This window comes from Leuresthes tenuis, unplaced genomic scaffold (assembly GCF_036924035.1).
Source record: "Leuresthes tenuis unplaced genomic scaffold, fLeuTen1.0.hap1 SCAF_18, whole genome shotgun sequence".
Lineage (NCBI taxonomy): Eukaryota > Metazoa > Chordata > Actinopteri > Atheriniformes > Atherinopsidae > Leuresthes > Leuresthes tenuis.
In genome coordinates, this window is record NW_027325372.1 from 7,071,923 (window position 1) to 7,096,527 (window position 24,605).

At 39.3% G+C, this 24,605-nt stretch overlaps 1 protein-coding gene and 1 long non-coding RNA gene across 2 annotated transcripts; both read right to left on the minus strand.

The window, feature by feature from the left end:
* Positions 1-252: 252 nt before the first annotated feature.
* On the minus strand, positions 253-1,688 carry LOC140275640 (uncharacterized). Its single transcript, XR_011908419.1, has 2 exons — positions 1,502-1,688; positions 253-1,469 (listed from the first exon to the last, which is right to left on the minus strand). It is a non-coding gene; the product is annotated as an uncharacterized lncRNA (long non-coding RNA).
* Positions 1,689-2,939: 1,251 nt separating this feature from the next.
* On the minus strand, positions 2,940-24,308 carry LOC140275634 (cell adhesion molecule CEACAM5-like). The gene is made up of 10 exons (XM_072371141.1): positions 24,174-24,308; positions 23,639-23,965; positions 21,140-21,303; positions 20,597-20,723; positions 18,383-18,661; positions 16,338-16,616; positions 15,871-16,125; positions 14,429-14,540; positions 4,721-4,760; positions 2,940-3,016 (listed from the first exon to the last, which is right to left on the minus strand). The coding sequence occupies exons 1-9, from the start codon at positions 24,220-24,222 to the stop codon at positions 4,742-4,744; spliced, it is 1,611 nt and encodes a 536-aa protein (XP_072227242.1). The 5' UTR covers positions 24,223-24,308; the 3' UTR covers positions 2,940-3,016; positions 4,721-4,741.
* Between the last annotated feature and the right edge of the window lie 297 nt (positions 24,309-24,605).

The following is a 24,605-nucleotide window of genomic DNA, read 5'->3' on the forward strand; positions in this document are numbered from 1 at the left end:
AATACTGTAACAGGAACACACAGGGAGACACTGTGATTGGATGGTTTAAACACACAGGGAGTCGCTGTGATTGGATGGTTTAAACACACAAAGAGTCTTATTGGTTATTTTCTTTTTTTAAACCACCTGAAACAAAGCTACCGCAAAGTCACGATTGAAAAAACATAAAATGAAAACGCAATGAACAGGACAAAATTAGACAAATATTTTCCAACATTTACAGCTTTTACAAGGTTGTTAAAAGAGATGTGATTTTCACCTGGTGGGTATTTATTTCATCTTATGGATTTCATAGGCAAAACAGTTTCTGTAAACATTAACAAGCGTCTCTGAAAACATGAAATCATAACAGGAAATAAGCTCCCATATATAATCAAAAAAACTGTTTACAGAGAAGTACATTATCTCTAATATTTACAGTGAGGGCAGTATCTCTATAAGGTCTGCTTGTGTTGTTTTAACTTCTTCTTTTTGGAAAACAAAATGCCATATCTACATGTGTTATGAATACATTCTCTGCTGCATCTTATTCCAAACTGAAGGCATACACGTTTTTAAAACTCCTCAATTTACAGTTTTTGGTATAGACATAAACTGTAAAAACAAAGAAAGGTCCTGATAATAAAACAGCAAAACAAAAAAATCAATCAGTTTCTGAATGTGTGATCTGTTGACAAGCTATGACCTTCATCTCCAGTCATTAAGGTTTTCAACTAAATAAATACTTTTCTTACTGGAGATCAGTGCATGTTCAAGTCTGAGATCACATATATCACTAACCACAAAAAATGGGGAAAATACATCATAAACCAACTAAAAGCATGAGATAAATCATCTTAGGGAGTGATGATCAAATACTTAAGAAAATCTGATCTGACTAAAAGCTGAACTCCCAAATACAAGTGTTTTTCTTCCAGGTTCAAATGAATTAATGTAATAACGTATTAAAAACCTCCAACACTGTAACTTAGTTTAAAACAACTTCTCTGCAACTATGGCAGGAAAAAGTAGCACTGCCCTGAAGCTCTTCAAATTCTCCCTCCAAAACCTCAAAGAATGCCACTGTCTACAAACATGTTCCAGCTCATTTCATTTTTGTTTCTTCTTCTTCACCTTAACCTCGATGATGTGGCCCTGCGTGCTGAATCTTGCTTACTCTCCCTCCTCCTCTGTCTGCTCTTAGTAGAAGACGATTCAAATGAACACTGAAGAAGATCCTCAACCGGAAAGACAGGCATATAAATGTAAAGCACAGACGGCTCGAGGGAAGCCAGCTCTTGTAACTAGAGATTGTGTCAGTACACTTTTACTCAAATTTGACTGTCCGGATTTTTTATTTTTTTGACTGAACTGATATTTTCAGAAACGTAACTACTTATCCACAGTTATTTGATAACATTACAGGCCTCTTAATATTTGCACTTACAGTGCAGTAGTGATACAGAGAAAACTAAACCCAACCTTGCATCCTGGGAGAATGAAATGGTAACAGTCAGTGCACTCAGTTGGCAGTTTTTAGGACAACCTTAAATCTAAGACCAATATGCTCTGCAGTAAGGCCTCCTTTATGAAGTGCTGACTGGACTGTGCTGTATGAGAACTACGCTGGACCCTCCTTCATCGTTCTAGCTGGCTTGTGTGCTGGCTGCAGGAAAAGGGGTGCATTAAGTATGGCACAGTGCTCTGCAACAGACTTCATTTACATTTATTTTCATTTCAGCTTGGTGGATCTAACAAACTGCCAGCTGAGTGTATATCCTATTACAAATGAAATTTACTAGTAGTGTTTAAGAATTTAAGAAGGAGAGATTAACTGCTACAGCCCAATTGTGATTTATTCAACTTGAGGTCATTTCAATGCTTTGGGGTGTGTTAGTTGATGACTGTAAAACAAAAAGATATCTGTTTTTTCTTTAGTGTTATGTTCCAGAAATTGCTTCAAGCTCACCATTTTCCATATCTTTTATTTAAATTATGTGCCATTTTTTTAATGTGCTTTGATTTTCAAAAACAATGTCGTTTATTCTAAAGAGAGTATTATGGGTAGTATTATGGAAATCTACATTATTTTTCTTCAATAGTACTAACTGTTTCATTTGATAGATTTTCTCAAAGTTCTTTGGAACTTGTGCTATATGAAATAAATTAGTACTAATGTATCCTACTGTTTAAAAGGGACATGCTCTAGAAGGTAAAAAAAAATCTGATTAAATCTGTGTTCAATGTAGAGAAAACAGAGAAGCTGCCACATGGGACTAAAGGGTAAAAATGGTGTTTTCAGTAACCTCAACTAGCAACTTGTTTTTAAAAGGTAGACTCAGCAAAAGACTTCTTACAAGGTGGTGAGCACAGACCTGACTGAGGTATCTTGGCTCAAAGTCCTCCACTGCACCTGAAGTGTCCCCTATCAGAGCAACTCCCTCCACCTGCCGCAGGCAGTCAGATAAATCACACTTTTTTTTTTCACTCAGAAACATGAATATCAGAAACAGAATAAGTGTGGCCACTGCATGTATGATTACCCGTGCGTGTGTGATCAGTCATTTGGTATTAGTCTGCGCATGTGTTCTCCTCAGATTTTCAGCATGATCAAGACAGTCACTCGATGCAATCATAAGTCTCTCAGCTTAAGTCCAGGAAACATCTCCAGAGCAGGTTTCATCTGTTTCCCAAGTTTTTCAAAGGAAGTGGAAGGGAGGGGGGGGGGGGGGGGTAGACAAAAGCTGAGGGACGATGTTTCTTAACAACATGTGGATAAGAAGTTAGAGAGGAGGCGCAGATCAAATGAAGGTGGATGGGTTTGTGTTATAGGCGGGAAAAAAAATTATTAGATTACAATAACACCTCAAAATGAAAAATCCTGTCATAATCCATTGTTTGGGCAAATTCAATTTTCCGCAGTCTCTGTCAGCCAGACAGACAGAGAGAGAAACGATGAGATGCTTCACATGGAACCTGTTGCTTCTCCAGGCTGCACGAGTGGATCATGGGAAACAAAATGGTGCGATGTTTGGGCCTGAAAAGAGACGAAGAGAGCAAACAAGGTTACCAAAACAGAGCAAGTCGTTCCTTTCCATTCCTTTTTTACGCACAGTAAATGTTAAGGTTGGCCTGATGGACAATGCCTTCGTCCATCGCAGACTGCTAGCCTGGAACTTCTCTTTGTGACAAAGTTGCAGATTGCAACCATCCAACAGAAGGTGCCACATACACATCCTGCACATTTTATAATGGCACAAATGATAAGGCAACTATGGAGGGAAGGACAGTTGTCCTCTACATGCTCCACAGAGTTGCAGCTGCAAGTTATGAGAAGTTTAAGTGTGTAGTGGACATAAACCCGGACACAAGAAATTAATAATGCTACAGCCCTGGCAGAGAAAAAAGGGATGCCTCATCACTGCAACTAACTGCAGAGAAGCTAATGGTGACTTAGCTATCCTTTAAGGTGAAAATACACAGTTAAAGTGCCCAGAGGTTATAAAACAGTGTGCGCTTTGTGAACAGGTAGTGATGTGTTTCACTAACCGGCGCTCACCCCCTGGTTTCTGCTTATGCTAACTAGCCCTGTGGACCTGTTTTGATGGAGGTTAACTCTTAGCTGCATTTAAATAACGTTGGCTTATGAGAGACAGCTGCGTAAATCATTCTGTATATTTGTTGGTCTTCTCTGTAAGGCTATCAACGTGGGCCCCAGTTTTTAAGAAATCGTCCCCCCAGCAAAGATTTTACTTCCACTTGATAAAACCACTGCATTAGTGTTGGATTTTATCAACAATATTTGAAACATATCTGTAACCAAGTAACACAGCTGCATCTTTTATATAGAATATTTATTGTTACGTTTGCTTTCTTTCCACAGTAATATTACACAATATTCACAACAATTTATCTAATTATAGTGTGTTTTTCCACTGATGTGGAAATTCAGAAGGGATTCCTTCAAGAGGAAAATATTTTAAAATTCTAAAGAAGTTAGCTGCATCTGTTGTGCAGTTTCACTTTGACTTTAGTTTGATCTGTCGGTATGTGTAACCAGATCAAAGAGAAACACAAATGTTTCTCAGTCAAGCTCATGCAGCCTGTGCTGCTTTTTACTAAGGGGTGACAGCCTCAGTTTCAACATTGACTGGCTGATCTGATGAAACCCCGAAAAGGCACGAGCACAAACACACCACAGCAGTGCCTGCCAACTGTAACTATTCATCGTTGTGCAACTGCTGGGAGATGGATGGTGGTAACTTATCTGCAGAGCAGTAGCTGCTAGCAGTCTTGATGTGAAATATAATAATTGAAAAAAGAAAATAATTTAGATTTGATGTTAGAAATGAACTTGACTAACAATGACTAAAAGACTTTACTCCAGCTAACACACATCAAAAGTTGGGATGGTGTAATAGTGCAGACTGCAACGTTTCTAATATCATCATAATGGAGTAAATGGAGTAAACTTTTAAAAGCATTGTGCTACATCTGATGTAGGAGACTCAAACATTGTTTAGTGGCTTTAGTATCTCTATTTGCTTTCTAATATTTGATAGTCTTGTCATCTTGTTATCTGGATTACTGTGTGTAAACTTATACGTGCATGATGTGCATTTAGAATATGTGTATTTTCTTGCATCAGTCCAGTGTAGGTGTTGCTCAAAACATTGCCTCAGGCTAAAAATGCCTGTATGTGCATGACATTGTGAAGAATACAGTTATCAGAGAGACTTACCAGCAGTGTGCAGGGATGTCTTTAGTACGGTGACTCCATTCTGAAAAAACACAACAAAGCAGAAAACAGTGATTAGCTCTGACAAACTCAGCTTGCAAAATTATCACTGTGAACTTGTGTGAGGAATGATAACCGTCTCATGATCTCTGACCTCAGCTGAAATGACAGCCATTATGTTTTCAAACGCCAACATGAAAAAGGTTATTTGCAAAGAAGTAAACTGTGAAGTTCAAACCCATGTGTAAAAACAACATTTTGTCCATGACACACTTGTGGGACGATGTTAATGTCATCACATAAAATGAAATGTTGTTGTCTCAGTGTTTCTGTTTGCCCATGACAACCACAGCGGAAGGAAGTGAAACACCTTCACTGCTGGAGCAGAAGTTCCAGCAACTGAGATCAACGTTGTACAGACACACTGAGAAAAAGTTTCTCTGGTTTCATCAATTCAAAAGATTGTTTATAAGACCGCAAAAGTGAGAGCTCAGCTGAAAGTAACAGACTTCTGTGCAGATAATGTTGGCCACAGTGCCATGCACAGTACTCATTTCCTGCTGACCCAAACATAGCAACAAAAAAAGAAATGCAGGTGGCACTACCAAAAAGTTCACATTTTTCATACCTGTACTATGACTTTGGCCCACGCAAAACAACCGGAGAAAAACACAAAAATGACAGCTGTGGCTTCAGTGATCTGTTTCTTCAGCTATGTCTCAGGTGTAGCTCCAGTGAATCATTCTTTTAAAGGCAGCCTGACAGCAGGAATGAGAATATCACAAGAATTCCTGCTATGTACAGCACAGGTTTCATTAGTTCGAACACTTTAGTGCAAACACGTAGTTGATGTTTCTAGAATGTCTAAACTATATAGTTAAGAACCACAAACCTTAAAACTAAAAAGGAGCAGTTCAAATATGGTTTGGGGTGTCCAACAACGGTCATGTTCATTTTCTTAACAAATCTCCCTGCGCCGCATTTCAACCATATTTCCATTTACTCTTCACAAAACCAACTGTGTGACCTCAGTGAAGCATTCAGGAAGTCAGAGTGGCTTTTCAAAGTAAACACCCACCGAGCACATCTGAAAATACCATTGACTGAATGTTATCACTGAAACTGCTATACATCTTTTAGGCTGATGATAAGAGCAGGAACAGACAAAACAACCTGGTCCAAACATGATAGCGGAAATCACTGAAAAGTTTTACTTATTGAGTCATAACGTGAGTAAATGAGCAAAGGTGCCAAGATGATAAAATGTGAATATCTGTTAATATGGAATAAACTTTGACCTCATAAGCAGCAGTTAAAAGGTGGAGCGCTTTGTTTGCCCGCAGGTGCTTCCTGTCTGCTGACATTTTTTTCCATTGCTTCACCGACTGAACTTGCTGCTCAAACAGACTTTAACTTTTTCAAAGACAAAAATCAACAACATTTATTTGATAAATAGGGAATTACTTTTATATTACTGTTACAACATGATGATAATCTGGTTTTCCATCAAACTTTGAACTTTTTTCCACAAACCTACGTCCTCAAACAAAATCCTTAAAACGTCTTGTTTTTGGTAATCAGCTAAACAGCTCAGAACCCAAATTCATTCAGATCCTGCATCGAGACCAAGAACTGCCACATGGTGGTTAGAGCTCTGATTAAAAGTACTGCATGTGAGCTTTTGATTTGTAAAAAGAAGAATCAATTCTCATCACTTCTCTCAAAGAACGACATTGTCTCAGTGACAATTATTTTCTTACAAGAGATTCTTAAGATCCTCACTTTGGAAAGGCAATCTCCTAAAGACAGCATGTCCATAATAAAACATTACAGCCTGAACAAAAGTGAAGCTGAATGTAGAATGACTGAGGTAAAGGAGAAAAGCGAAGTGGCTGCTGAGATAATCATCTATATTTCTGAGATAAGTTTTATGTTGAGGATTACAAAACAAGGCAAACAGCAAATAAAGAGGAGTCAGTGTCTTTTAAGCAAGGAGAATAAGGAAGTGGCTGCAGTGTCCGGATTATGTAGAAAAACATGAAACTGAGGGATGAGCTGCAGAGCAGCGACACACGTGTGCTGTGGAAGACAAGTGCGGACATGACGGTGACATTCCTGCCATTTTCTTTTAACACAGGCCTCGCCTTGGGTAAAAAAAAAAAAAAACTGCAAATAATTCCGTGATATGACTGAGTCTAAGAGTTTATCAAATGAGTCTTAAGAGCTCTGAAATTATTCAGCAACGTTTTGAGTTGCTCTGCATCGACCTCGCGTTTGTGTTTAGTGACGCAGACCGAGCGGCTGAATCCATGTCGACAGTTAAATCTGAATCTTACCAATGAAAGGGAAAGATTTATGGGCTCTTTTCAAATTTGTCAAACTGCTTTTGAAAGTTTCAAACAGCAAAGTTTGGCTATTGCCATCAATACTCAACACTAGTTATGTTAAGCAGTAGTTATTTAGTCGCTTCAGAAAAGATTTCTAGAAAACGATTCAGGCAAACGGTAAATAACAAAGTAAAGTCAGGATCTTTACACCAATTTTTTTTTTCTTGCCATGTTTTTATGCAAAATATGGTCCTGCTCTTTGTAATGTGAGCCACGACAGAGACAAGGATCTGGCCACACAGTCTGCTAGATAGAGTCGGATTTCCCTCCAGCTACAAACAAGCAAATATGCCCAACAATCAGACTGCTGTGCAGCAGTCCACAGGGCAACTGGGTCGACTAGTTTTACCACCTCCATGTTTTTACTCTGCCTTAACATAAGAATACAACATATCAGAGAAAAACACAGCCAATAAAAAAAGCATTTATTTTAATCCATCAAAGTGAAATCCACAAATCTTTTCATTATCATGAACAAAGTGATAATGAAGTGGAGTGATTTCAGTGAGAGTGTAACATCACTTTCTTTGGTCAAGCAATTCATTAATAGATTCATCACTCTCATCAAAAGTTTAAAATGTTCATATGCATCATGACAAATATGTTAGATTATGTTTGCTGACAAGAAGCAAAAGAAATAAATGTAGAAGATTGTCTTCGAACCTACAAGAGCAAGCTGTCTGTGAACACCACAAACTCTTAGTCACATCAGTTTGCTGAATAAAGACCATGAGGTGAGGCTGAAAGCTCAGGAGGCTCTTGGAAAAACAGAATTTTCAACCATGATTGATGTGGGAAAAAGAACTTGCAGTGGCGATATTGTTGTGGTATGTGAGTCAAATCTAAAAGTAATCAATTAGTCAATTAATGCCTGAAAGAAAAGGCAGTGAAGGATCAGTTTCCCTAAGAACTGGAATATCAACTGACCCGTGAAGATACTACTAGGTTATTACTTTGTGAGTAAAATTTGCATAACAAACTGGCGGGAGCTGTGTGCACCACAGGGGGGGGGTGTATGTGTACTTCTCATCCTGAACAGGAACTGAGATGTTGACCTCTTCCTTGTGTGTTATGTGTGTATTTCTCACTTCTTTTTTATCTGAATTGAATGTGGTGAGTTTCATCCGTGATGTTGTGCTGCTAAAGCAGATACACAAACATCTGTGTATGAAGATGTCTGCGAACAACAATCTGTAGTGAGCACCAGTGACAAAAAGATTGTACAGAGAGAACAGCTACTTTAAAAAAGGATTAAACTCATCTGAATGCTGAATTTAGCTGTAAGACCTAATTGAAAGAAAAACCTGCGGAAATATCTTAACAATAGGCAAGGCAAGTTTATTTGTATAGCACAATTCAACAACAAGGTGATTCAAAGTGCTTCACAGAGACATTAAAACAGAAGAAATAAAAAGCATGATTTAAAATTTAAACAAAAGAAGGAAATAAGAACAATAGATAAAATCAGAAAAATATATATATATGAAAGATAAAATCAATAGTTAAAACCTGATTCCGTTTTGAAACTCAAGCTTATTCAAATGCAGCTGAAAATAGGTGTGTCTTCAACCTGGACTTAAATACACTGAGTGTTTCAGCTGATCTGAGGCTTTCTGGGAGTTTGTTCCAGACATGTGGAGCATAGAAGCTGAATGCAGCTTCTCCATGTCTGGTTTTGACTCTGGGAACTGATAAAAAACCGGATCCAGATGACCTGAGGGGTCTGGAAGGTTCATAGTGGGTCAAGAGGTCACTGATGTATTTTGGTCCTTGACCATTCAGAGCTTTATAGACCAGCATCAGAACTTTAAAGTCTATCCTCTGATGGACAGGCAGCCAGTGTAAAGACTTCAGAGCTGGACTGATGTGCTCCACTTTTTTGGTCTTAGTGAGGACTCGAGCAGCTGAGTTCTGGATGAGCTGCAGTTGTCTAACTGACTTTTTAGGCAGACCTGTAAAGATGCTATTACAATAATCAAGCCTACTAAAGATGAATGCATGGACTAGTTTTTCCAGGTCCTGCTGAGACATCAGATCTTTTAGCCTTGATATATTCTTAAGGTGATAGTAGGCTGACTTTGTTATTGCCTTAATGTGTTTGTCCAAATTTAGGTCTGAGTCCATCACTACACCCAGATTTCTGGCCTGGTTGGTCGTTTTTAGATTTATAGATTGAAGCTCTGTGGTGACTTTCAATCGTTTATCTTTGGCTCCAAAGACAATTACCTCAGTTTTGTTTTTGTTTAGCTGGAGGAAGTTGTGGCACATCCAGTCATTAATCTCCTCAATGCATTTTCCAAGGGCCTGTACAGGCCCTCTGTCTCCTGGTGACATTGCTATATACATCTGTGTGTCATTTGCATAGCTATGGTAGTTTATTTGGTTGTTTTTTATAATCTGTGCCAGTGGGAGCATGTAGATGTTAAACAGAAGAGGTCCCAGGATGGAACCTTGGGGAACACCACATGTGATTCTTGTCTGCTCAGATGTAAAGTTACCTATTGACACAAAGTACTTCCTGTTCTCTAAGTATGTTTTGAACCAGTTTAGTACAGTTCTGGAAAGACCAGCCCAGTTCTCCAGTTGTTTGAGTAATATATTGTGGTCAACTGTATCAAAGGCAGCACTGAGATCCAGTAAAACTAAGACTGACATTTTTCCACTGTCTGTATTCAGACATATGTCATTAAACTCTTTGGTCAGAGCAGTCTCAGTGCTGTGGTGCTGTCTAAAGCCTGACTGGAAGGTATCATAGCAGTTATTTTGTGTTAAAAAGTAATTAAGCTGTTGAAAAAACGCTTTTTCAATGATCTTACTTATAAATGGGAGATTTGAGATGGGCCTGTAGTTGTTCATTTGCGTCTTGTCAAGATTGTCCTTTTTCAGCAGAGGTTTAATTACAGCTGTTTTTAGTGGCTCTGGAAACACACCTGACGTTAAGGACAAGTTCACAATCAGTAACAGGTCTGACTCCAAAGTCTTTGAGACCCCTTTGAAAAAACCTGTTGGTAGGATGTCTAAACAGCAAGAGGAGGACTTCAGGTGACGTAAGATGTCCTCCAGGTCTTTACTGTTAATGGGTTGAAATAGTGTCATGGTGTTTAAACCGGTTTTCGGTGGACACAGTACATATGCTGAACCTGCTGCTGATGTGCCAACTGCTTGTCTAATATTTTGGACTTTGTCTATGAAGAATTTGGCAAAGTCATTGCAGGCCATGGTGGAATGGAGTTCATTTGCCACTGACACAGGAGGGTTTGTTAGCCTGTCAACTGTAGCAAATAAGGCCCGAGCATTATGACTGTTTTTGGTGATGATGTCAGAGAAGTAGGATTTCCTTGCATTCCTCAGTTGTAAATTATAATAGGTTAAAAAATGTTTGGTTCAAGCTTGAAATATGAAAACTAGCTAAATAAATAATTAGCATTCTTTATTATTTCTGCTTTAGAAATGGGGTAATTTCACACATTATCAGTTAAAACAAAGATGCCCAAAACAACCAAACAGAAAGTTCAATTACATGAACATGATACAAAACTTCTTTCCACTTTAAAATCACTTGTAAAAGCTTGTAAAAACAAATTATCAGCTTGTTAGCGCTGAGATAACTGAAAAAAAATATTTACATCGAAAGCATTGTGCAATCTTGCTGAGGCGTGTATCTGCACCTTTCATACAGGTGGTTTTACTGTTACACAAGCAGAGACATGACTCTTTGCAAGCTGTCTGTCTGTACCTGCAGCTGAATGTACTAGTTTCTGTTTCTCATTCAGAGAACATACAAGAACCCACTTAATTATTGAGGTCTTTATTTTGATATCTGAACACACATCTTTGTTGCTCTGTTTTACTTAAACAAATGGACGAAAGACAAGCAAAATATGAATATATAGCAAAAATCCATCATCAATGAGCAAATTAAAAGGGCTGGACTTACTTTGGCGTACTCTTTGTCCCTAGGTACAACAGGTGTGTGTGTAATGATAACTACAGACCTACAGAGGTGATCTGAAGAGTACTGCTGTTATGGCTAAAAGCCAAAAGCTTTACTACTGGTTATTTAAAGGTTGTGCCAGCTTCAGTTTTCAACTTTACAACAGCCCAGCAATCACAAGCCAGGATTTTATGCAGCTGAGCACTGTGAGATGTTTTACTGATTTATTTATCCATATGTAACAATACTTTAAGCATAAGCCTTGTGATATGTAGCGTTTCTCTTTCTCTTCTTGACATCAAATCTAATGTGTGGAATGTGAAAAGTACTGAAATGTGTCTCGTTCCTGCAAGCTACAGAGCTCCACTGGTGTGAGCAACTATCAAAACCACCGACTCCTTTATCACCTCACACTTTAAACTCTGCAGTGTGTTTTCAAATACTCGCATATAATTGTGTTGCTTTTCCAAACAGAGAAGCAAGTGTGGATTAATCCCGAAATAAACAGCAGACACCTCAGAGGCCATGAAAATAAGAAAATCCCAAGACTTTGCAACTGTGAAAAAGAAGAGATGTACTTGTATAAAAAGGTTTCAGTAAATTCAGCTCCCAGAGCAGCAGCAGAAATAAAGCTGCACTGCCGGGCTCTCAGGTCACCCTGTGTGTTTAACTCCGTCAACACTGTTGGTGGCTTTTCTTTACATTTCTGAGTGAGTGCTCAAGTTGTCTGGAGAAGGTCGAATCCGGAAGGTAACTTCCTGCCTTCCTCATGTTTCTCCTCCTATTTGACCCGCTTCTTTAATTACCTTCACTTCAAACAGCATAAAAAGCTCTCATGTGTCTCTGTTTGCTAAAAGTCAACAAAACAATCTGCTGTGTGCAGCTGGGGTCTGCACTGCAAGATTAGTGGGCAATCCAACTCTCTTCGGGTTTGACTCCTGCATCACAAAGCTGGCTGACTGGGTAGATCACCATGGTAACCATGCTTAGGACGGACATGCCTCAGTGTAAATGACCTTTAAAAATAACAACAACACACCGACTGAAACAGATACATCACCTACAGAATCCTGACAGGAAGACGAGTTTCCAATGAAGTGACGAATCATACGAGTTCATCTCCTTTAGATCACAGATTAATCAGTCTTCTTTCTGATAATGCCTCTTGTAATTCAAATCTTTGCATCTTTCGTTTATTGAGCTTATAGCTTCAGGAAAACCAAAGTTAAAAATCCGGTTTAAAAGCCGCAACATGACAAATCCTACCGCTAACTACGGCTGACGGGTGAAGTTGAGCTTGATTTGTGACATTGGCTGCAATTTGGGCTGCTGAAAGCAACTCCAAAGAGGAATTTATACTCAACTATGTTGTCTCAGAACTTAATTTCCTCTGAACATCACCAAAACGGTGGCTCACTGCAGAACAAAGTCCGCCTGTGATCAGTGCTGACACCCTCTGACAGTCAGGAAGATAAAATGACAGGTGGATGGACGAGTGAATCACTCAGGCCCTTGGGCCCACTGAAACAAGCCGAACAACCCCTCCACCCGAAACCCGACGACTTCTTTAGCACTGCATGATCCTGACAGGTGAGTTTGTTAAAGGTAGAGGGGGGTGGGGTTTAGTTACACTAGTAGTCACTAACAGGGTTTCACCGGTTTTACACACTTCTAAAAGATGACTTCAACAGCCTGCAGGCTGGGCAGGAAAAATGGATCTTGCTCAGTTTTAAATCCATTCTCCTTATTTTGTATCACAGTGAAAGTCTCACAAAAGTTATTAGATGTTATTGTTGAAGTGCCTTGAGATAGTATTAGTTGTGAATTGGTGCTAAATAAATAAAACTGAATTGAAATGAATTGAAATGCTGAATAAAATAACTTTAAATGCATTTTCAAAATGTTCTACTCAAAAATAAGTTTGACCTCCACTACGAGTACATGAGCCCTTCATGTCCATCCATCAGTTTATTTCCTTGGAACTCTAGATAACTGGAATTACGAGTTGTATTGCTACTAGTTGTTTTGCGACATTTTGTATACACTAAATTTTCAGTGTTGAGTTTTTGCTCCTCTGAGTGTAGGGAGACAGGAAGATTATTTATTCATTAATCGGATCCCTATCTGCAACTGCAAAAAGTAAATATGCAAACAAAATTTAAAAAAACTATAAGGTATTAATGCCATTGTCTGTAATTATTGTTAAGGCCATTCAGGGAAATATCTGATTTGTAACTTACAGATAAAACTGATCTGCTTGTGTCTTTGTGTCTACTTTATACGTATTAATGCTTCAGTCAGCAGTTTGTGTCATCACTATTCCTCCTTTCCAGGCAAACATCCATTTCTGCTATGAACAGAAGTATGTCGAATTGTAACAGGATGTGATGCATCATTGCTACTGTTGTATAGGAAGAATATGTCATTCAGGAATGAAACAATGTTGTCACTGTGTTGCTTAATGTGTGCACTACTGCTTTTGCGAGAAGTCGATGTGGGCTTTCATTTCTGGAGAACAGGTACTGCCCGTCCCTTCTAATACCAAAGTAGATTTATACTAAACAGATTTGATAATACTGACAATAAGCCTGACTGATCTCCCCCTGATATAGTATTTTTCACTGAGACAATTGGCTCACATTTCTTTGCTTTCGTTAATTTGAATCAATTGAGGCCTGATTTTACTAAAGTGTCGAAACATTTTCAATGCAACAAGGGAAACTGGGAAGTATTGTAAATGATGCAGCAAATTAGACAGTTGGCAATCCTATAAATGTGTAAGCAGGTGTGTGCACATCAGTCTAACATGTTGCAATCAGTGAAAGGAATGCTCTTAGTACCTTAGAAGGTGATGAAGTGGTGACACACTTGGTGACAAAGAGAATGACCGAGATCCGAGGTCACAGAATAATTCAGCTATTTTTAAAATAGCTGAATTATTATTTTTTAAAATAATGTTCCCTTGTTCAAAGCCAGCTTCATAAAGACAATGGTTTTCCAGGTTTTATGTGGAAAAAAAACTGACTTTGACCCCTTGAAACACCTTTGGGATGAAGTGAAATGTCTAATAGCATGATCTTATCCCCCCCACCTTAGGGGGATGTCTGATTAAGTACAAATTGAATTAAAAAGAAAAGACAAAACATAAATATTACAGCACAGTTTATGTCTCACCTGGAGTTTAAACCTTCCCTGAACACTGAAAAAGTCCAGCATTGTCATAATCTTCAGCCAAAGCCCACAGCAAAACTAGAATCAAAGTTGGTTTACCTCCACACCAAAACCAGTCAACGCGTTCTACAAAGGCACCGGTCCATTTCCTCGTTACCCATTTGGTCCAGTCAGGGTCAGATAATGCATGCATATAATGAAATATCAAAAAGTACTTACGGAACTTTCTGCCTGCAGTAAAAGAACAAGCCAATGGCGATTCCAACAGCAACAAGGCAAGCGATGACGATTCCAGCGATCGCTCCATCTGAGAGTCCATCGTCTATATCCACTGTAAAGACAACCCATAACATGATTTCATTAATCTCTCATAGATCTCAACATTCTGCAAAGCATTTGTAGATTCATAAAAACAACATTGCGAAAGCAACAGTCGGAATGAACGCCATGTTTCACTGAGCACAGAAACCAAAGAGAGGAAATACGCAGTCTGACTGTGGTATGGTATGTGGAAGTGATTGCTCATGCTGATAAAGTACATTCCCATAATAACAATCTACAGGCATCACTCTTAGGATTCAATAGAAATGCAGGGCGACATTCCAGTGTGGCAAAACTTCAATGAGTAAGCCTTAGTTTTTTTTGCCCTCACCTACACAAACGACCATATGAGTGCAAACGAGCTGTTGCCAGTGTCACAAATGACCTTTGTCGTCTTCTAATGCCAGTGCATAACTATAGTGAGGACACAGCCTCCAAATTCTTGTTTCTTTACGGGAAAGCAATTTCTTTCCAAAGTTGAGATGAGTGCAAATTTTGACTGATATCTCAAAAGATACTTTGGAGCAGATGTGTGTCTGTAAAGTCCAACTAAACTTACTGTTAGCCTACCATGACATTTCCAGCAATTAATTACAAGCTTCATGGAAGGCCCATCAATGTCGAAGAGGTGGACTTTTGACTTTGAAAAAATGCGTTTATCTCTGCTTGATGTCCATCATAGATCGATACTAACTGCTAACGTCTTTACATCTATGAGGTGTTGACACGCAAGTACTGTTCCACAATTTAGAAGGCTAACATTACCCACAACAAACAGAGAATGTTTGATATTTATGCATGTTAAAGATTAATCATCATAGTATTTAAGTGAAGTCACAGACCCCAAAAGCATGTTCCCACAAGTTTAAATTCTCACTCCCCAAGTGAGTAGGCCACAGTGTACTGCATGTAAGCACACTGCGGTGCACCGCTTGTTCTGTCATGGATATGTGAGACTTTGCCAGCATGGCAAATAAAACTTCAAGAACCGGTCAGGTATCTCTTACTCTGTAAGATGATGTAAGACAAACAAGTATTGGGGTGACATGCCTGGAGAGCTTCATGCTTCTGTCCTCTGCAGATTTTGCTGTTGGTTAATCATTCTATTTATGAATCTCGAAGGTTCAGACTAATAAATTCAGTGTTAAAACTGGAAAGAAATGTAAAACTTCATATTGATCCAGGTTGTTAAGCTATGACTCAATACTTGCAGATATTATCTAACAGGATGTTGTTCTGCTGATGCAATTTGTTCATTTAGCTCAGCAGATGACATGTGATATTCTGTATATTCCTGTAACGATAAATTCATTGTTTCGGGCGGCAGACATTGAGCTTACTTTTGACGCTGAGTTTAAACGAGGCGGGGACGGTTTTGCCGGTGATGGAGTTGTATGCCTCACACGTGTACAGTCCAGAGTCTTTGATGAAGGCGGGGGAGATTATGTAATCCTTTTCAACAATGGTGGTTACTGTGCCATTAATCTTCCAAGTGAAAGTAGCAGGAGGGATGGATGAGGAAAAGCAGGTGAGTTTCACTTCCGTATTCACCTCCACTTCTTCTTCACCCCTCACCTCCACTGATTCAGGGCCATCTGATCAAAAAGGGAAAGGAAAATAGTATGTAATAATGAAAATATAAACTGCTGTCAGGCTGAGGGTGTCTTGTTCAGTTGTTGAAGACATAAACATAAATGAGACAACAACAGTAATTTGCACGATCCTTTACCAGCAAAAAAAGCTTAAAAATATCACTGGTATTGATAGTCTGAAATAAAACGAATCATCTAACAAAGCAAATACTCACAGTTAACCACCAAGTTATAGTAGGCTTCTTCTGTGTTGACGAGACTGTTGAGCCTACAAGTGTACTTTCCATTGTCCTCTTTCTGCAGTGAAGTGATAGCAACAGCGCTCATGTCATCAGAGAACACCACGCGGGCGCTGGCAGACAATTCTTCGCCATCTTTGAGCCAAACTCTTTTCGTTACTTGGCCCGTCTTTGCCTGGCAACTGAGGTTAGCCATGCTGTTGCCAGCGATGAGGACAGCAGTCGGACCAGTGATGTTAGTACCTGAAATTGGCTCTGTGAGCGTAAGCGGGACAGAAGAACATTGTTACTCTTGACTTGTATTAGTAATTCATCATTTAAACCTCATTAGACACTGAAAGTCATTCTGCTCAGTTTAATTCAAATAGTATAGCTAATTGTTAAGTGAGTAAGAAACTAGGAGCCCAAAACTGAAATTAAAGGAATAAATCACAAATTAAAATGCTGAAAAATGGGGTATAAGTTTGGGCATTAGCATACAATAATTTTTTGCCATTCCCTCAAAGATTTCTCTGTAGGAACTTCTGTATGAGTTAAGGAGGTAGTTCTACTTGTAACGCACACCACGATTAATGTACCTGAGAAGTCTGTGTAATAAAGCATGATTTACTCAAAGTTTGGGGATATTTTTACTTTTTTTACATCTGTTTTCAAAATACCAAGTGGCATGATTAAAGGTATTACTGTAACATTTTGTCTCCTGACCCAGCGTCAGCTGACAAAATGTTACATTTGTGCTTCTCTGTGCTTAGTATCGGTAATGTTGCTTTTGTAGGTACAGTTCATCGAGGGTTTCTGCCCTTCCTACTGTTTCAACTTGCCAAATACCTTGAGACACCAAAATGAAATGTTTGTCTCATGTCCTCATGGAGACTCCCCCTCCCTTCCTCCCTCTCGCTCTCTCATCAGCCAAAATGAAATAAAACTGAAACTCTTCAGGACAAAGTGTAAGACCATCCTCCAATCAAGCAGGTTTGACACAGAAATGGACTCCTGCCAACAGTACAACAACATCCTCCAAAAAGATTCCTTGGCTGTTAATTACAGTGGGGATTTTAAAAGAAATGGTTCTGTCTGTCTGTCTGTTGCGCAACATTTCAACACTTCACAGGTAGAAACTGTATCTGCTGTGAGTCACTGAGTGCTAATGAGTGATAACAGAAGTCCATTTACCAGTCCTCAAAGGCATTTCGCACAGAAAAAAGAAGGTTTCAGTCTGCTTGTAAGCCCAACAATTTCAGAAAGGCGATATAAGACAACCCATATGTTCCACGTGGAAGACCGAAGGAACCAATACTGACTGTATTTTACATGTGCTGATAGGAACCAATGAAATGAGAAGCTGGAGCAAGTTACGAGGAAAATTTAATTGAAGGCGAGCTCCTGGCATTTGGCCTGGCCGAGGTGCCAGGTGCTATTCACTGCTGGTGTGTAGAGCTATGGATGAGACCAGATAAGTATATTCATTTATCACAGAAAAGACACCTCCAGACGCAACCAAAAATGTAACGTGACAATGGAGGCTAATGTTACCTAGCAAGAATAAGACATGCATGTTTTTATATACCATGATATATGTTCAGGACCAGGACCTGACTGGCTACCTGAGGCTGTCCAATTAGACATGATACAGAGCACTAAACGTCTGAAGTATATAAACATATTACTGGCTCTATCATAGGATTTAACCTCACCTTTAATCTGATTTACAACCTATGCAGAGAGAGAAATGATCATGTCCTTTTCATGATTATAAACCTGTACATTGGCAACTTTAATAGAGCCAAATTAACCACACCACGCTGAACTAATCAGTCATTACTTAACAACAACAACAACAAAGCGAACGCTGCATCTTGTCTGTCATCTTGTCTTTTTTTCAGTCTAAGCTGTCTTCAGAGGTATAATTCACGGACGTCTCTAGTGTTGTGTCAAAAGTAGCTGAATGGAAACGACTTTAAGACAGCACCTTACGACCCAGACCCAGAGGATTTCCCAGAATACTCAGCAACATTACTCACCCATCACAGAGAATGTAACAGCAGGAGAATTCTTGCTGCGCAGGGTCTTTGTGTTTTTGGCTTCACAAGAGTAGTCACTCAGGTTCTTTCCAAACCCTTCATCTTCAATGACTTTCAGAGTGAGGACAGGACCACTGGCCTTAATGAGGTCCTTGTTGTGGTACCAGCTGAAGGCGGCGGGCGGGCTGGAGGTGGCTGAACAAGTTAGATTGAAGTCGGATTTGGACTTGATGTACTGAGGTGGTTTAAGGGGCGTAATGATGATGTCTTCTGGTCCATCTGGGGAGCACACACACAGAATTCGAGTTCAAGGTGCCAGCAATCACTTCATAATTTTTTCTGTTCTGCATGAAAAATACTCTCATTTGTGTGACTTTTTGTTCATATTTTTTTGTTTCTGCCCTATATTTACAAAGATGTTATTAATTTATGATAAGAATTACTACCAACCATGCTATAACTTGTATATCTTCATTCATATTTGCCTGTACTATATTTCTTTCTTTTTTACGTCATTACTGGGCGGCTGTTTTTGTTTTGAGCCCCAACATTTTTCTCTTTTCTTTGATAAATGCATATCTTATTGTGGATTAATGTTCACAGTTAAGAGACAATTATTGTGATATTATTTTTCTAATCTGAAAATCACAGATTTCTGTTTGAGTGATGCTGGTCTAAAACAGGAGTGATCAATAGTTATATACACCTTTAAAAAAAAAAGCTAAAAATGCCACCACACAGGAAGATGGCAGAAAGGAAGATGTTAAAAAGCATAACATTATGTTTCCTGAAACACATACTCCTGTGTGAACGCTTTTGGTTTGTGACAATTTGTTATAAAGAATTATAACTGTTTCTTACAATTACTAGCTCTCAAAAAACTGCTTTTCAACACCTTTTACATCCTTCTAAAGAAGGAAAACAGTTGTAAAACTGCTTTTGTCAATTTGGTTTCATACAAATACCAGTAAACCGAGTTTCTATACTTCTTCATAAAGCCAGACAAAATCCTCCTGAGCTGCGGAGGTAAGCTTTTGATTAATTAATAACAGGGTAAACCTGCGGTCGGTGGGGTTTCACTGCCTTTCAGGTTAGTCATGCTGAAGGAGTGGAGGTGTAGGCTGCTGTGTACACAATGTGGTTTTAGCTTGAGAGTACAGGCTGAAAGGCAGTGCCTTGCAAACACACAGGGTTCATATGGCTACAAAGAAACTACATTTTATTTGAATTTGAACAGGTTTTACACAATATAAATTCCCTTGCATTAGTGTGACTCTGAGTAACAAAAAAAGCAGATTAACTATTTATGACAAATGGCCAGTCAGACGGAAAGGAGTGACAGGCTCACGCGTGACCTTCTTTTGTTGTCAAACAGGTGTGGAACTCATTCAGTCAAGTGCAACTTTTTGAACAATGGAAGACTAAGAAATGACAGGAGAATACCAACTGTCCAACTGCCACGGCTGAGAAATGACAAGAAGGTTTTGGTTTGATGTTACTTAGAAAAAATGTCAAATTGACTATCAGTAATCACTTTCTTGACTAGAAGACACTAACAAGCAGACTTGCACAATAGTAACATGACCCATATACAACTGGTTGCAATTCTTCACGAAAAAAACAAATCTAAACTAAGTACTATTTGTTTAAGAGTGTAAGCCATTATCACAACAAAGAAGCTTCAGTATATATAATGAGCTGCAGCAAAATGCTGGATGGAAGGCAGCTGCACTCATTTGAGATTTCCTAATCTTAAAAGTTGTGAAACTAACGCTGTAAAGAGTTTGAGTTTAGTGTTTAAAGTAAGAGCTCATAGATTCATCCCTACTTACCAGAATTAGAAATGTATGATCTATAAAAGTGTAATTTGGCCTCAAGATGGCCACAAAAGATCATTGTTCCAGAAAATAAACTCTAAATAAAAACTCTTTACGAACCAAAGAAAATGCTGTGATGCAAATCAGAGTCTTCCAAGGAAAACATCACAGGATGCCATCTCCATGACATCCAGTGATGGATTCGCCTTTAGTTTTCATTCCCTATGGGCATGTACGCTGACTTTTATGCTCATCTGGAGGATGGTGTGTATTAGATTGTTCAACTGGCTTTTTTAGACCTGAATCCAACAGATGGGTTGCACTGCATGTGTCTCAGTCCCCTTCTGTGAAAGAGCCAAAACATCTGCACCATGCAGCAGTAAGATGAAGAACTTACAGTGCACAGTGAGGTTGAAGGGGCTGCTCTTCCCCTCCTCCAGCGGATTCTTTGCTATGCAGTAGATAGGCCCAACCAGGTCTAACCTGGTGACACGTCTGATGGTCAGCTCGCTGGAAAATTCCTCCTAAGAAAAAAATGCATGAATGAAGAACAGCTGAATCTTGTGTGTAAACTTCAGCTCCCACAAATCATCTGACTGTGATTCAGCTTGTTGCCTAAATGCATCATGTTCCCTTTTCAAAGAGAACTTAATGGATCATTTAAAAGTATAAGAAAACACTGAGTGGGTGAATTTATTTGTGAATTCACAAATTTGACAGATCTGTGTGATTTGCATGCTTTATATAAGTCTACAATAAATAAACAAAGAAATAATAGGTCAATGACTGAATGACTAAACATTTGGAGTTAACAATGAACAGTTCAAATTGAATCAATATTTCAACAGTCGAAATAGATTGCATGTTCTTCCCTTGCTGGCACATAATCTTCAAATCTAAGAATTACGAGGAGAAGCTGAAAAACAGGCATAAAACTGACATCATTCTGTGTCAGCCGTAGGCCATCAATGTCAATGGGCTTGGTGCCTTCGATCCAGCTGAATTTGAGGTAGGACCCTTTGGCAGAGCAGGTAAGAACCACAGAGCTGTTGAACTCAATAGCTTCAGGCACGTCAGGTTTGATGACTACATCAGTCACCGGCTCTGTAAAGAGAAACCAGATTTACATGAGGAAAAAAAAAAGAGGAAGTCACGACCCATTCTGGCAGAGTCTGAGAATGAAAATGAAAAAAAGAAATTGGCAGTTTTGCAGCTGATGTTGGTAATGCGAAATCTAAACTTTGTCCATCTGCTTTGATACATTCGGTATAGTGTCAGCAGTTTCATGCGACACATGTCACTGTGCAGCACTAAATTTCTTTTTTCTCTTAATGAATCTTACAGTAGTTCATTCAACTGCTGCTGTTTTCGTCTATCAATGACAAGCTGCTGTCACTGAAAGTCAAACTTCTTGCACAGGTGCTTCACAGTCACAGGCATCCAGCAGTTCAAATGGCATAATCCCTTAAAATGTTTGCAGGAAATGCTTCTGAAAGTAGGCTAACTCATACAGAATTTTACAAACGCAAGATAGGAGAGACTTGAACTTTAAACAGTACTACAATACTGCTCTGTGCCTGTTTCAACAATTCTGTACATTCTTTGCTAGCAACCAGCCTTTGTTGTTGCGAGTTCCTGATCCTGCAAGTTACACAGACAGACACTTATCTAACTTCGTGTCTTATCTCAAACTCTCCTATCTGCAACAATGAAGCCTTTCCATGGGGCAGCAACTGCCTTCACACTAGCCTGAAATTGGTTACACTGGTTCCTGTATGATTGACTACTTTGAAAACTATTCAGGGCTTCAAAAAAGCAGTTAATTAAGAATTTACATTATGAATGAGGAAAAAAAAACCTTAAAGTCATTTTAAGTTCATTTCATGCCTGTGCCCAACCAGACGGAGCTGTTCAAAGACTCACTGAGAAAAAAGGAAAAACAAAATGAATGAGAAAAATAATAACTTTAAACTTCATACATTCGTATTAGAATGACTCAATGTTACAGGGTGTGTTTGGCTGGATAATTACACCGAGATTGCGAATGAAATCCTACAACAAATGAGCACCAATTATTAAACACGGGGGTGGAGGATTTAATGACGTGCTCGTCCTACGCCTACTCCTTCTCTCATTATCAAACTATGCTCTGAAATCAACGGAATAAGGTGAATGCAGGCACTGCCTCAAGAAGACCTGTTGGACTTGTTCTCAATAAGAAGTTACGAGTCTAACTGTACTGCTTGTGTGCTGACGATTAGGCACCAGTAGGTGTGTGGGAACAATGCGAAGGAGTGGCAAGCAGCTCTGAGTCTGTGACCTCAGAGTGCTCTGCCTCTGCTTGACACAGTGGTTACTTTAGAGACCAGATTCTGCTGCCTGTGAACCCGAATGCCCTGCAGAGACAGTAATGATCCACACTGCTGCCAAAAGAAGAGACTGCAGATACAAACACACATGGAGATAAAGGTGCTTTGGTGTGAAAATGAGATTGGTGCGCCAGGATGACCTGATCTGGTGCTCACTTGAACTGAACTGAGGCAGAAACTAACAGATGTATCCGCTGAAAAATAGGTGTGTTCGTTCTTAGAGGAAAAATAAAAGAAAAAAATCTTCCTTAAGCTGACCAGTTAACTGTTGAATGGTGCTCTTGTTATGCGATTTTACAGCATCCTTTTGGACTCAGGTTTTTTCCAGTTGATGAGTCTAATTCCACACTCACAGATGCCACAACATTAGAATAGTATATTCACAGCTGAATGGGCTTTGGTTGTGCACTTTACAGCTGCACTGAAGCAACAGTGAAGCAGCAAGAACACAAAATCCAGAGCAGAAACACTCCCACCTGTGCCTAAATATTCCCATTCAAACAGGATAGTACAGTATGAGCCACACCCTGAGGTAGCAGTGGAGAAGGGTTGAGGAGGCGTTAAAACTTTCTGTTTGTTTGTTTGAAACACTTATGGGACTTTATGAAATACTGCTGTACAAAAGCTGAATGAAAACGTTTCAGTGTTATTATCATAAGACCATTTTCATACGTTCAAATGCTGTTAAGACTGTGGATAAGACATAAGACTGACTTTTCTATTCCTCCGCTAAGGAATATAAGTCCTTGAAAGGTGGCTTAACTGCAAGTGACGCATTAACCACCCATATACACCCAATTTACTGGTGGCGCAGGGATATCTGCACTCAAGGTGTGACCAATAAATAGCATTTCAGATACAGAGATAGAGACACAGACAACTTTAAAACAACCTTTCAAACTTGGGCTGCTACACAGGCCTAAACTCAAAAGCTCTTTTCCGTAAATTATGAACTCAGTTCGGATGTGGTGGCTAAAATTTGGAGAAAAAAAGGAACAGTTCATGAAACTGTGCCAAACCAGGCAACACATTACACGATTATTCAGTTATAACAAGAATAAATCACTCACCCAGAACTCGAACTTTAACCTCCCCGGTTTTAATCCCGGTATCTGCTAAAACGGTGACGCTGTAATCTCCGCTGTCCTTCGACTGTAAATTGGTCAAAGTCAGGTCGCCAGTTTTCCCATCAATTGAAGCTCTCCCCGTGTAAGGAGCGGCCACTTGCAACTTAGATCCACGGAAAGAAGCAACATTAATTTGTTCTACTCCATCGCTGAAATTCCAGATTACATCATCTCTCTCCTGCTTTTCAATCAGGAGTTTCACAGTGACGTTTTGGCCCACACCTGCATCCAGCGGACCTTCTGGAAGAACATCCTGCCCAACACAGAACCCTGCGCGCAAACACATTAAGTTCATTAATAGTTGCTTAAAGATGTGCAGGTTTAAAAAGAACGATTTTCAAAATAAGCAGAGCTAGCATTTCGAAAAACTTCAGAAAATAAAAAGTAAATTATTTGTAACTATAATGAAACTACATTTCATTGCACAAACAACGCAAATCATCAAGCTTTAAGCTAGAAATGAAAGATTTGTACTCACCAGTAAAGGAAAGCAGAAAAATGAGCGATTTCAAAGCGAACAGATCCATCACAGACGTTTCACGTCTTCACAGCAGAGACACGAGAGAGAAAATGCGGCAGTACCTGCTACTTTAACAGCGACACACCCAGAAAGGTGAACACCCAAACTCCCCCAACACTCGCGCTTCCTCTATTTATACACATCACTCACATTCTGACACACACATTCACATTCTGACAATGACGTGAGCTCTTACTGTAATTTCATCTTTCTAACACTCATTTGTTTAAAGGTTTTTTTATTTTTTTATTTAACTCCACAAGTCAAAAACATGTGGGCTGAACAAGAGGAAAGGGCTCATTCTGCAGATGGCAAGCCTCCACCTGCCAGGATAGAGCTTCCGCACTCACAAACCGCACCTTAAGACCCCAGCCTAACCGCAGGTCCCCT

Excerpts from the sequence above, each read along its gene's own strand:
- LOC140275634 (XM_072371141.1), bottom strand. The coding sequence starts at position 24,222 with ATGGATCTGTTCGCTTTGAAATCGCTCATTTTTCTGCTTTCCTTTACT. Across the intron at positions 18,662-20,596 it reads CTTCAACCTCACTGTGCACT|ATGGACCAGAAGACATCATC; the intron begins GTAAGTTCTTCA and ends TGTGCTCCCCAG. Across the intron at positions 16,126-16,337 it reads CTATAACTTGGTGGTTAACT|ATGGCCCTGAATCAGTGGAG; the intron begins GTGAGTATTTGC and ends CTTTTTGATCAG.